The 14,663-nt window shown below is 37.5% G+C and overlaps 1 protein-coding gene across 1 annotated transcript in view; it reads right to left on the reverse strand.

Annotated features, from left to right (window-relative positions):
• Positions 1–14,663, reverse strand: part of CEP128 (centrosomal protein 128) — a 449,972-nt gene that overhangs the window by 260,197 nt on the left and 175,112 nt on the right. Inside the window, exon 16 of the mRNA XM_064375102.1 lies at positions 13,595–13,759. Within this exon, the coding sequence (XP_064231172.1) occupies positions 13,595–13,759 (165 nt within the window). The remainder of the gene's footprint in view (positions 1–13,594; positions 13,760–14,663) is intronic.

Consider the following 14,663-nt stretch of genomic DNA (forward strand, 5'->3'; position numbering starts at 1 on the left):
TTTTGTGGGTTAGATACACTCTCTTTCTTCTCCTCTGATAAGCAGAGGAGTGCTTTATGCTATTTCCTTCAAAGGAGGGGAAGAAGTTATGATTAACATTGTGTTAAGAGTATGCAAGAGCCTCAGTAAAACAATGGAGCTAATAGAGAAAAGGGATGGCATATCGAAACACTGGCTATAAGATTTGACGCAAGTAAAAACTTTAATGTGAAAGACTTTCCAATGTATAACCTGGTCTTAGGCACGCTTACAAAGGTTTGTCTCCATAAACCAGAATCAAATAAATGGAAATTCTAGTTCAAACTTTTAACCCCATTCAAAAAAATTATTCTGCCTCAGGCTTTTCAGTATCATTTTCTAGGAAAGTATTGAGCAATACAAAGACAATTAGCAGCATAATCAAAAGGTGTTAGAATATATATTGGACACATTCCTAGAAATTAATATTCAAAGCTAAAATAAAAATACCTTCTAAATGATACTCTATGCATTCATTAAGGTTTTTACTTATTACACATTTCTCTCAAGACAAATGCCTGGAAATAGAAATAACATGCATTATTTAAAAATCAGCACTTTTTGACGCATTTCTATTTCTGAAACAAAATATGGACAAGGGAACAAACAACTAGAGTTTCAAATTATGCATTTGGAATGAACACTGTTTAATTTTCAAAAGCATAAAATTATCATTCATCTAGAGAGAAGTATTTATAATGTTACAGTTTCTTTTTTTTTTTTTTAATTGTATTTGGGCTCTGGGGTACATGTGCACATCCTGCATCCTGCAGGACTGTTGCATAGGTACATACATGCCATGGTGGTTTGCTGTCTCCATCCCCCCTCCCCCATTGCCTACATCGGGCATTTCTCCAATTGTTACCCTCCCTATCCTCACCGACTCCCCCCACTGTCCCTCTCCTCCTCTCCACACCTCCCCCAGCCCTGTGAGTGTTGTTCCCTTCCCTGTGCCCAAGTGTTCTCATTGTTCATCACCTGCTTATGAATGAAAATATAAGGTGTTTTTCTGTTCTTGTGTCAGCTTGCTGAGAATGATGGTTTCTACGTTCATCCATGTCTCTACAAAGGACACAAACTGATCTTTTTTTATGGCTGCATAGTATTCCATGGTGTACATGTGCCACATTTTTTTGTCCAGTCAATCATCAATGGGCATTTGGGTTGGTTCCAGGTCTTTGCTATTGTAAACAGTGCTGCAATGAACATATGTGTGCATGTGTCTTTATGACAGAATGATTTATAATCCTTTGGGTATACACCCAGTAATGGGATTGCTGGGTCAAATGGAATTTCTATTTCTACATCCTTGAGGAATCGCCACACTGTCTTCTATAATGGTTGAACTAATTTACACTCCCACCAACAGTGTAAAAGTGTTCCTTTTTCTCCACATCGTCTCCAGCATCTGTTGTCTCCAGATTTTTTAATGATCGCCATTCTAACTCACCTGAGATGGTATCTCAATGTGGTTTTGATTTGCATTTCTCTAATAACCAGTGAGGATGAGCATTTTTCATAGGTTTGTTGGCCACATATTTGTCTTCTTCTGAAAAGTGTCTGTTCATATCCTTCACCCACTTTTGAATGGGTTCGTTTGTTTTTTTCTTGTAAATCTGCTTTAGTTCTTTGTAGATTCTGGATATTAGCCCTTTGTCTGATGGGTAGATTGCAAAAATTTTTTCCTATGCTGTTGGCTGCCGGTTTACTCTAATGATTGTTTCTTTTGCTGTGCAGAAGCTCTTAAGTTTAATTAGGTCCCATTTCTCTATTTTTGGCTTTTGTTGCCATTGCTTTTGGTGTTTTAGTCATGAAGTCCTTGCCTGTGCCTATGTCCTGAATGGTTTTGCCTACGTTTTCTTCTAGGGTTTTTATGGTATTAGTTGTTATGTTTAAATCTTTAATCCATCTGCAGTTAATTTTTGTACAAAGTGTAAGGAAGGGGTCCAGTTTCAGCTTCCCACATATGGCTAGTCAGTTTTCCCAACACCATTTGTTAAACAGGGAATCCTTTCCCCATTGTTTGTTTTTGACTGGTTTATCAAAGATCAGATGGTTGTAGATGTGTGGCATTGCTTCCGAGGCCTCTATTCTGTTCCATTGGTCTATATCTCTGTTATGTTACCAGTACCATGCTGTTTTGATTACTGTAGTCTTGTTGTATAGTTTGAAGTCAGGTAGCATGATGCCTCCAGCTTTGTTCTTTTTGCTTAGGATTGTCATGGCTATGCGGGCTCTCTTTTGGTTCCATATGAAGTTTAAAGTGGTTTTTTTTCCAGTTCTGTGAGGTCATTGGTAGCTTGATGGGGATAGCACTGAATCTATAAATTACTTTGGGCAGTACAGCCATTTTCATGATATTGAATCTTCCTAACCATGAGCATGGAATGTTTTTCCATCTGTTTGTGTCCTCTCTTATTTCCCTGAGCAGTGGCTTGAAGTTCTCCTTGAAGAGTTCTTTTACTTCCTGTGTTAGTTGTATTCCTAGGTATTTTATTCTCTTTGTAGTGATTGTAAATGGGAGTTCACTCATTATTTGGTTCTCTGTTTGTCTGTTACTGGTGTATAGGAGTGCTTGTGATTTCTGCACATTGATTTTGTATCCTGAGACTTTGCCAAAGTTGCTTATCAGCTTAAGGGGGTTTTGGGCTGAGACAATGGGGTCTTCTAAATATACAATCATGTCATCTGCAAATAGGGACAATTTGACTTCTTCTTTTCCTAATTGAATGCCCTTTATTTCTTTTTCTTGCCTAACTGCTCTGGCTAGAATTTCCAATACTATATTGAATAGGAGTGGTGAGAGAGGGCATCTTTGTCTAGTGCCAGTTTGTAAAGGGAATGCTTCTAATTTTTGCCCATTCAGTATGATATTGGCTGTGGGTTTGTCATAAGTAGCTCTTATTGAGATACGTTCCATCGATATCGTTTATTGAGAGTTTTTAGCATAAGGGCCTGTTGAATTTTGTCGAAGGTCTTCTCTGCATCTATGGAGATAATCATGTGGTTTTTGTCTCTGGTTCTATTTATATGGTGAATTACGTTTATAGATTTGCGTGTGTTGAACCAGCCTTGCATCCCCAAAATGAAGCCTACTTGATCGTGGTGGATAAGCTTTTTGATGTGCTGTTGGATTCTGTTTGCCAGTATTTCATTGAAGATTTCTGCATCAATGTTCATCATGGATACTGGCCTGTAGTTTTCTTTTTTAGTTGTGTCTCTGCCAGATTTGGTTTCAGGATGATGTTGATCTCACAGAAAGACTTAGGGAGGATTCCCTCTTTTTGCATTGTTTGGAATGGTTTCAACAGCAGTGGTACCAGGTCCTGTTTGTATGTCAGGTAGAATTCAGCTGTGCACCCATCTGGACCTAGACTTTTTTTGGTTGGTAGGCTATTAATTGCTGCCTCAACTTCAGACCTTGTTATTGATCTATTCAGGGTTTCAACTTCTTCTTGGCTTAGTCTTGGGAGTGTGCAAGTGTCCAGGAATTTATCCATTTCTTCCAGATTTACTGGTTTATGTGCTTATGAAGCTTAGTTTGGCTGGATATGAAATTCTGGGTTGAAAGTTCTTTTCTTTAAGGATGCTGAATACTGGCCCCCACTCTCTTCTAGCTTGCAGGGTTTCTGCCAAGAGATCCGCTTGAGTCTAATGGTCTTTCCTTTGTGGGTGACTCAACCTTTCTCTCTGGCTGCCTACCCTTAGGATTTTTTCCTTCATTTCAACCCTGGTGAATATGACAACTATGTGCCTTGGGTTGCTCTTCTTGAGGAATATCTTTGTGGAGTTCTCTGTATTTCCCAGATTTGAATGTTGGCCTGCCTTGTTAGGTTAGGAAAGTTCTCTTGGATAATATCTTGAAGAGCGTTTTCCAACTTGAATTCATTCTCCCTGTCACATTCAGGTACGCCGATCAAGCGTAGATTGGGTCTTTTCATATAATCCCAAAATTCTTGGAGGCTTTGTTCATTTCTTCTCACTCTTTTTTCTCTAATCTTGCCTTTTCATTTTATTTCATTGATTTGATCTACTATCGCTGATATCCTTTCTTCTGCTTGATTGATTTGGCTGTTGAAACTTGTGTATGCCTCACAAAGTTCTCATGCTGTGTTTTTTCAGCTCTATCAAGTCGTTTATGTTCTTCTCTAAGCTTGTTATTCTAGTTAGCATTTCATCTAACCTTTTCTCAACGTTCTTAGTTTCTTTGTATTAGGTGAGAACACGATCTTTCAACTCAGAGAAGTTTGTTATTACCCACCTTCTGAAGCCTGCTTCTGTCAATTCATCAAATTCACTGTCTTTTTTTGTTCCCTTGATAGTGAGGAGTTGTGATCCCAGGGAGAAGAAGAGGTGCTCTGTTCTTTAATGGTTTCATCCTTTTTGTGCTGTTTCTTTTCCCATCTTCGTGGATTTATTTCCCCTTAATCTTAGAAACTGGTGATTTCAGGAGGAGTCTCTGAGTGGACTTTTTTTCTGTTGAGTTTGGAGCTGTATCTTTTTTGGCCTATAGAGGGCGTTGCTGGGCTCTCTCGGGTTCAGTCAGGTTGCTGGGTGGGTGGTCCTTCCCGGGAGTTTGTTTGCAGGTAAGATTGGCCCCGCCTTCCCAATAGTGTCTCTCCTTCCCCACCTAGACCTTCCTGGTTGGGGTGAAGCTGGTATATTTGCTGCCAAGCTCTCTAGCGAGGGCTTCAGTTTGAGTTCTGTGAAGTAGGGGCCTACCAGACCTTACGATCTGTTTCCCTGCTTTCAAGTCTGCCTCCCTCTGTGGGACTGTCTCGTTGGCATTAGTCCAAACTCCCGCCCAGGTTCCTGTGACAACTTGCCACACCCAGGGGTAGCCACTACTCAGATTTGCATCTACTACTCATGGCGCCCCACCATCTGGCAGGGCTCTCGTGGACCATGGGTTGCAGGAGGGATGAGGTAAGCACAGAATGTGAATCGGAGCACCGAGGGGGTTAGGCCCCCAACCCTCCAAGCTGGCTGCATGTTTCAGGTGTGGACGCGCCCCCGCCTTGATTTCCTCCCCTGGGCGGCTCTCGCCCTGCAGCTCCTTCCCTGGGCCTATTTTCAGTGCCCTGTCAGTCCCACAGAAATGAACCTGGCACCTCATTTGGAATTGTGAACTCCTCTAGCCCTCTGTGTCTCATTCACTGGGAGCTGCATTCCCGTGCTGGCTTCTCTCAGCCATCTTGGCACCCCCCGCCCCCCCAAAGTATCTTTAATAACCATCAAGATTTCTTCCTGTCCTCTTTTTTTCTTAAACGATGCTGAAACTTGCATTTATTCTTATGAAAGAATATTTTTAAGCTTAAAAATTAATGTCCAAATAAAATAACATGTATATAACAAGCACCTCCTAGGTGTTTTTCCTAAAATGTATTGAATATTGCTTGTTCAACATTAAACAACAAAATGAATTGAGTCAATAAGCAATTTAAATGCTGATATAAGAGAAACTAAATGAAAACAAACCCAGACATTCACTGTATGTTCTCTTTTAGGGTCAACCAAAGCCAGCTAAGACTGCTTAACTGCAAGCAAGGCACTGAAACAGATGTGATACAGAATTTTCATGTGGCCTATTCCATTGGCTTTTTACACCTCAACCAACAGTATATACCATTATTTAGCCTGATACCAACACTATGGGGATCACTCACAACTGTGGAAGTAAATGAAATCAAGCTAATAGCAAAGGATTTTAATGGAAAGTGGAGAACACATTTGCTTTCTCCTCTATACCCTTATAGTTATCAACCCCTCAGTGAGTTAAGGATGAAATGGCAGGCCTCTTAATCAAGTCCAAGTCAGGGATGGGTACAACTTGTAAACTTTGCCTTTACTCCTGGAATTCACTTAAAATCAACCTCTTTGATTGTAAAAAGTGGGTAGAAAAGTCATTGCCAATTGAATCGTTTCAAAAAAGCTTCACCAAACCTGTGTTCTAATTCAGAAAGTAGAAACCGGAAGTACTTCTATCCACCTTTATTTCTTTCCCCTCTCTCTGCCACAGCTGCACGTATAAATGCGGCCTCTCCCTTCCCATTGTACATTCACTTCATTTTTATATTCTAAACTTTTTTCTTAACATCTGACATCATGTTTCATAAATGGGAAGCACTGTTATTTCAGCCTACTCTCTGTAAAAGTCAAGTACTACTCTGGGCTTAATGACTACATGTGATTCAATTAAAAATACTTTAAATGAAAACTCCTAACATGTATCATTTGCCTTCAACCATTTTATTATTTTTATTATTTTTTTTTACGAAGACGGGAATCTGACAGGAAATTACTCATAACATCCTAGTTAGTGTTTACTTAGAGTATCTGGTTTAAATTTGCTTCCAAATTAATGTGTGGTGGCTACAACTTTATTCTATTCACACAACTTAAAATAGCTGTAGCACCAAAAAAAGACCACAATCTGCCTAAAAATGGCCTAAAGTGTAAACATTAAAGTAAATGCTAGAAGTCAATAGCTCAGTTGCTTCTATTTTTCTGATTTCTCTGGGAAAATCTGAAGTCAGAAAATTCTGTCTGCTACCATCAAATACTTCTTAACCAAAACTGTGACAATGTGATTTTGCAAAGTAGTGAGGACTTCATAGAATAGACATCTGACAATCATATATATTTTTCCACATCATCAAAAGATAGCAATCCTAAACAGATGGTTAAATTAGAAACACAAAGTTTAAAAACACTGATTCACTTTTTCCTCTCACAGATATCTTTTATGTGGAAAGTTCGGGTTTTAATTAAATTTTTCTAACAAAATCATTGATGACTCACATTCCAAAATTTGTCAGACTAAAAAATAAAAGAGTATATGGTAATTTGTTGAATGTAATAACCCTAAATTTAAATTCAATGCTAAGAGTTCAATGAAAAGAGACAAATGTGAATCATTTTGTTGACAATAAAGGAGAAGAATATAAGGAATGTATGCTCATATCCTGTTTCTACCATGTTTCTATGCAATGTTGAGCAAGTCACTATATTCTCTCAACTTCGGTTTCCACCATCTGTAAAAATGGGCACCATAAATACACTTGCAAGTGTGAATTGTAATTACCATATTTTAAAGATCCATATGTTGTATAAGAAAATGATTTCAAGTGTTTTTATCCAACATAATGACAGCTTTAAAATGTTACTATATGTCACTTTATAAATGACTTAAATAAAACATTTCATGGGAAGGAACAAAAATGCATTTCTATGCATCCTGGTCTTTTCAACCCAGGTTCCCATCAATTGCTATAGCCTTAGATGTCTCATAATTTGTGGTCTTAAAGTATCTCTTAATTGTTTCATTGAAGTTTTTCTCATCTTCTGAAAGAATTAATGGCAGAAATTAAGTTCCTCTAAAGAGAACTAAGTATAGCTATTGAAATAAGTATGTATTAGGTGAGACAGCTGGGTATCTCCAATAACACTAGCCAGAAATGGTTCTTATGATTCTGATAAAATGGAAAGAATAGGATTGGTAACCTTGACTCCTGTTTCCATATCTACCCAAGGATAGCTGGGAGCTCTTGGGTAAGTCAGTTAATTCTTTGGGCTAGAACCTCATCTGTAAAATAAGGTATTGGGAGCTGACCTTGTCTTTAAGATTATGTTTCATCTGACCTTACGTTTAAAATTCTTATACACTTTAAAATAACACTGATACAAAATGTTTTGGGAAATTAATGATATGGACAGTACACATGGAAATAGTGGGTAGAAGAGGTTGCAGTTGTCTGGCAAAGGCCGCACCCACGAATCTGGAAACTCATGTTCCTAAATGAGAACAAAAATTCCTGGTTTTGTGCCTGAAAGTTGCCTTTTGGCCCACCTACCCCCCTATCCTGTACCCACAGAAACCCCAAACTCCTGGCTGCATGAGCAGAAAAGAAAATAAACAGAAAGGCAGAAGAATGGCAGAACAGTGTGACAGACAGAAGAGAAGGAGTGTCTGAACATCAAGAGGAGTTGGGTTGGGACAGTTGGAGAGATAGGCCACTGGAAGGCCAAACTCCAGGGGAAGATCATCTTCCCATTCCATCCCCCTTCCAGCACGCCATCCATCCTGCTGACAGCCATCTCCACCACTCAGTAAAAACCCCACAATCATCCTTCAAATACATGTGTGAACTGATTCTTCCTGGATGCTGGACAGGACCTGGGTACCAAGACAGCACTGAGCTGGTTAACACTAAAAGAGCACACTGTGACACATGCCTACTAGGCTTCAGGAGTCACAGACACCCATCTCTGGATGCTGCTGTGGGGCCAGATCCCAGAGGTACTTGCCCCAGCTCCTGCACCTGCCCGTCTGTGTGCTCCCCCTCCCATAAGAGGTTTCAGCGTGCATGGCAGCCAAAAAGACAAGTCACACACCCCTGTTGCACATCCTGTGAGGGGGTCAGGGAACTCCCCCGACCCATTACCAGCTCGCCTCAGTAATCCAGTGGCAACTCGTAAACTCTGAGACAATACTTATTATAGAAAGCTAACACACAGATTTTTCTGGAGGAGAAAACCTGAAAAACTACTGAAGAATCTTGCAACATTGTCAAGGCTAGCTAACTGAAAGGTGTAAGACAGCATCGCTTGTAACAGAGGAAGCTTCTTGTGTATATGGAAAATGAAAACAATCAGTAAAATTAAATCATTCCTTCACTAATACTGGAAAAGAAATGTTTTTGTTATATTTGTGTTCAACTTAGGAAAACAATCTCATAATACTTCTATCATTTCCTTTACAAGTTTTTGTCATTGTGTATAAATACATCTGCATAAAATATTGTAATATATTATTTGATAAAACAGCCATATTTATAAAACATAAGGATGAAGAAAACATACGTAGTATAAAGAGAATAATCTATAAAATAATGTCAATTTTCAGTATTAACTATTTTTTAAATATACAAAAATGTTCAAAATTAAAATCAGTTTTTCTTTTAATATATCTATCACAAAATTACTTGTATCTTTACAAAGATAGCCAATGTCATTTATAAATTCATAGCTATTTGCGTAAGAATTTTTTAAAATTACATCAGATGCAGATCTGTACAGATCAGAGATTTAAAACCTTAGTTATGTAAACTTTAATGCTGACTGGTTGAGCAAAAATGATTTAATTATGCACTAACTCGTTGATTCAGATTGCAGTGAAACCAATAAAAATATATTTCTGATAGAATAAACAGGTAAACGTTAGGAAAATCAAAGGATTAATATTTAAAACAAAAAAAGAAATAAAATATTTCACTGTAAAATGTAAGCAAAAGGAATAATATGTTTTAATGATACCACGGATGGGAGAAAATTCATTCTGTAATATTTCAGGGTAGCTTTTTTGCCCTGGTTAGAAGCTCGTAATAAAGTACCAAATGGATATGCAAAAATCTGTGGGTTGCATAACACTTGTTCTCTTTGTCATGTAAAACTGAAAAATAACCTTTGACAAAGCAAAATCAGATGTTGGAAAAAATGCATTTTAATACCACATATCACCACTGAATGCATGAAGAAAATATGCTAAAGTCAGTTATTTTGTGGATATTTAGCAACAGCAGTGTTCTACCACTGTTTAATGCTATCACTGATGATAATTATTTATATAAATTTTGATGCAATTTTAATATTTCTTAGCTTATCAGGTAATAATAACATGACATGAAACATATCTAAAACAAATCACACAGTTAAAATAATAGCAAGGCTTTAAAAAAAGGTTGTGTGTATTGGTAGCCTCAGTAACATCACACACTGATGTTGGGGATGGGCATGCAAAATGCCACTTTGTGAGGCAAATCAGAAAGCTCCCCACCCGCCCCACCCCCCCACCCCCACCACCCCCGCCACCCCTTTTGATTTTTTGATTATAGCAGAGCTGGCCCTGCAATCCGTAAGGCCTCATTTATCAAGTTCATTGCATTGCTTACATTGTAATTTTCAGGCTACTAGTCACTGGATTTTCCTTCCTTGAAAACATATTTTTGTTTTCTTGCTTTTATCTGCCCTATATGGGCCACTTTATACATGTGTGTATGTGTATCCATATTTCTTTACATTTATACATATATGTATGCGTGTGCCTGTATGTGTGTGTGTACAAATATGCCTCTTTGTCCATAATTTACTTATAGATTACCTACCATGTGTCAGGCTCTGTGCCTGGTCTTGGAGATGGAAATATGACCAAAATGTAATTCCTCTCCTCAAATATCAAGTATAATTATAAAACTGCCCACCCGTTTGGTTTGCTTAACACATGTACCTTCAATATCACTTGCTGATGAACCTGCCAGCTCTTTTCACATGTGCCTCCTTTGTGGATCAACTGTTTCAAATAATTCAACATAGTCTGGTTCTAAACTGTCAATCAGCAAAGTTCTGTGGCTTTATTATTAGGTAAATCCTAGGTACACTCTTTTTATTACTACCACATCATTAGGCTGACTGTAGGCAGTCATTCCATGTATGCCAATCAGTTGACTGCTTGGTTGAAGCAGTAATCCAAATATATTTGGAAACATAACAATAACAAAATAATGGCAGCTACCACTAACTGATTTCTTATTAGATACCAGATACCATGCCAAGCACTTTACATACGTTCTCACACTTAATCCTAAAAAAAGGTATTATTATGCCTATTTAAAGGATGATAAAACTGAGGCTTTGAGTTTTAAGTAACTTGCCTAAAGCCACACAGATAGAAAAAAATTCAAACTCAAAGTTTTGCCCATAATCGTTATTGCTATACTACTTCTCAAAGAGAAAGTCCCTACCTGTAGTTAGCTCAATCCAACAAAATTTGATTCATAGCTAACTAAACTAAAGAATGGATCAACACAAACAGGTAAATCACTCTAAAGTACACAGTAATCATGTATACCAAAAATAAATATTAAAGATTAGAAAGCATATAAACTACATATATATAAGCGTGTGTGTGTGTGTGTGTGTGTGTGTGTGTGTGTGTGTGTGTGTGTATCATTAAGATTACATACTATTTTAGGCTACAGACACCATCTTTTCTCTCCGTTAGCACCCATTGTCAGGACTTGAGTACACAGTCCACAACAAACCTGTATCTTAAATCTGTCCTATCCTCCTATCCTCAACATCCAGCACAATGCCTGCCACATAGCAGATGATCAATACATAGCAGCACTATAATAATAAAATCATTAACTCTTAAAGCTCTGTTCTGAAGTGAATGTTCCACTTATATGAATGTGTGATAACACATGCATCTGAAATATCATAAATAGAATCTGTGATGAAGCATTTATTTTAAGTAAGCAAAGTATACTTGACATTTTGCCTCACTGCAATCTCCTCTCCTCTACCCAGTTTAAGTGATTCTCCTGCCTGAGCCACCTGAATAGCTAGGATTACAGGTGCCCATCACCACACCCTGCTATATTTGTCTTTTTAGCAGAAATGAGGTTTCACCATGTTAGCCAGGCTGGTCTCGAACTCCTGACCCCAAGTGATCTGCTCACCTTGGCCTCCCAAAGTGCTAGGATTACAGGTATCAGCTATCACACCCAGGGGACATTTTCAACATATCAAATTTTTCACCACTATTTCTTAAATGCAGCTAAGGAGATATAAAACATATCAATGCAATCTTCTGGCTAATTTCATAAATTAGAATTGTATTACGAAAAAGTTGAAAAATTTAGCATTATCACCAGAGCCGCTACAACCTGGCAATAAATACATTAAATACATATGAACATTAGACACAATCCAAACAAAGCATGACATAGAACTAACTGACAGCTGCTGTCAAGACTGTAGGCCTAAAGTTAGCAACATAAGGACGTTTACTCATAAACTCCTAACTTACATTTTATTTCCTTGGCTTTAACAATTACTAGAGAACTATATATAAATTAATTTTATGTTTATATATATAATTTACTACTCTCTCTATATATATTAATAGTAGCAACATTTGATACACAACAAAAAGCAGAAAGGTAAGCAAAGCACTAAGAAAGTTTCTTCCTAGAAGTTTATGAGTTTTTTTTTTTTCTTTTTTTGAGACAGAGTTTCACTCTTGTTACTGAGGCTGGAGTGCAATGGCACAATCTCAGCTCACCGCAACCTCTACCTCCTGGGTTCAAGCAATTCTCCCGCCTCAGCCTCCTTAGTAGCTGGATTACAGGTATGCACCACCATGCCCAGCTAATTTTTGTATTTTTAGTAAAGACGGGGTTTCACCATGTTGACCAGGATGGTCTCTATCTCTTGACCTAGTGATCCACCTGCCTCAGACTCCCAAAGTGCTGGGATTATAGGCATGAGCCACCATGCCCGGGCTGTGAGTAGTTTCACGACAGCCTACCCAGTGCTAATTCCTTTCACCATAGATTTTAGTAACCCTGATTGAGGACATATGTGCATTAATTTGTCCCATGTATATACCTTCTTAGCCTATTATCCATACTTTGATGGTCATTTTTTACATTTCACTTCTATTATCTTCAATTTCAAATCCCTTCATGATGTGGGTGGAAGACAGAGAAAACAAATTTCAATATTCTGTCATCTATTCTTAGTTGACTTTTTGCCAACAGAGAACCTCAGAAGTAGTGACTTCTAAAAATATCTACTATATCCAACACCTGATATATAGAAGTCACTCAATAATTTTATACATCTACTCAAAGGAAAGCAGTGAGCCTGGTGTGGATGTACCAAAGTTACAACCTTCTCACTATGAGAATTAACAGTCACAGTGCCTACCACATAAGTGAACACTTAACCATTATATATTTTAAGCCTCAGTTTTGTCACAGATTAAAAGGGATCAATAAAACCTAACTGCTATAGACTGAACCTGTATATCTCCCAAATTCATAGTTGAAACCTAATCGCCAGTGTGACGATATTTGAGGGTGGGACCCTTGGGAAGTGATTAGGTCATAAAGGTAGAACCCTCATGAATAGGATTAATGTCCTTATAATAGAGACCCCAGAGAGCTCTCTCTTCACTTCTATTATGTGAAGGCACAGCAAGAAGAAGCATCTACGAACCAGGAAGCATGCCCTCACCAGACACTGATTCTGCCAGCACCTTGATCTTGGACTTCCCAGTCTCCAGAACCATAAGAAATAAATTTCTGTTGTTTTTATTCCATCCAATCTATAGCATTCTGTTATAGCAGCTCAGACTAAGACACTAACCCAAAGAGTTGTAAGAATTAAATGATGAGTAGACATAGGTAAATCAGGTGGCATAAATATCTGACATAGAGCAGATCCTCAATAAATCATCATTCCTTTCTTTTCTACTTCATCTCTAAATTCCTATTTTGAGAAACAGAAAAAGATAAAAATCAGTTTTTTGCACTTCAAATGTATTAGAAGTTGAATGAGTGGTTGAAAGAATAAAAGTCACAGCATTCTAATACACTGTCATTATTTTTCTGTACCAATACAACTTTCCTGTGAAAGACTACAATTATCATTTATTAATATATAAAATATATTCTAGAAGAAATTAAAATTGAAATTCAAATTTGAAATTAGAATTCACTCATATTTTTACCCTTTCTTCTAGTTGATCCTTCAAACACTGATACTGTAGCTTCAGTTTTTTGTTCTCATTTTCATTCTGGGTTAATTCCTCTGTCAGTCTGTCACACTGTGATTTCAACTTCTCCAGCTGACAACGATGAACTTTAGCCATATTCTTCTCTTCTAAACTTTCAGCCTGAGAAAAAGAGAAAGAAAAAAGAGAAAGTCCACTAGCCATAGCCAAAATACACCAAAGAAATTACACATTTTAACACACATCAAGATTTTAGCTCTTCAAAGCATTCATATATAAACATTAAACAAACAGGAAATGTTCTTTGCATTTATTCAATCGCTCATCAGTATTTACCAAGCATTTACGAAGTGATAGATACTGGACTAGATGCTAAATATATCAAATATAAACAGTAAGAGAGTCAGACCCAACAATCTAGCTGACAACATTGAATGAGAAGTGCCTATCAAAGGTGAAAGGTGGATATTTTGGGAATCCAAAGAAGAGACACCAGCTCTGATAAGAGGGGAAGGAGTTATTAGAAAAGTGTCCCAAAAGGGAAATACTAGGAGATGTTACTAACTGATAAGTTCTCTGGTCTATAAATGGGGCTTAACATTCCTGTTCGACTTCACTCCTGGTTTCTGTGAAATAACTGTGTACTTTTTATAAGTCATTATCAATACTACTCTTATGGGGCTAAAAAGTATTATGAAGTGTAACAACCAAGAAACTACAAATGTAATATGAAAAAGTTTACCAGTGACTTTTTTCAACATCAGTAGTGTAGTAAAACACCTATTTATTGATCTTTAGGGTATAACCAGAATCAGCTTTAAAAAAATGAACTTTGGGAATAATCTATTCTATATAGGGAACTCAGTAAAGATTTGTCAGGTATGTGAACTTAAAGAATTTTAAAATAACAATAATGTAAACATCATGTGCCAGACACTGCTCCAGGACCTTTTGGTATATACTTGTTCCTCATCCTCACAAGAACCTTTGAGAATGAAATAACGTATTACTATTGCCCTTATTGCAATAATAAGAAGAAAGAAAAGAAAGCTAATCACTTGCCCAA

The sequence above is a fragment of the Aotus nancymaae genome, unplaced genomic scaffold (genome assembly GCF_030222135.1).
Source record: "Aotus nancymaae isolate 86718 unplaced genomic scaffold, 86718_ANA_hifiasm-v0.15.2.pri h1tg000011l, whole genome shotgun sequence".
NCBI lineage: Eukaryota > Metazoa > Chordata > Mammalia > Primates > Aotidae > Aotus > Aotus nancymaae.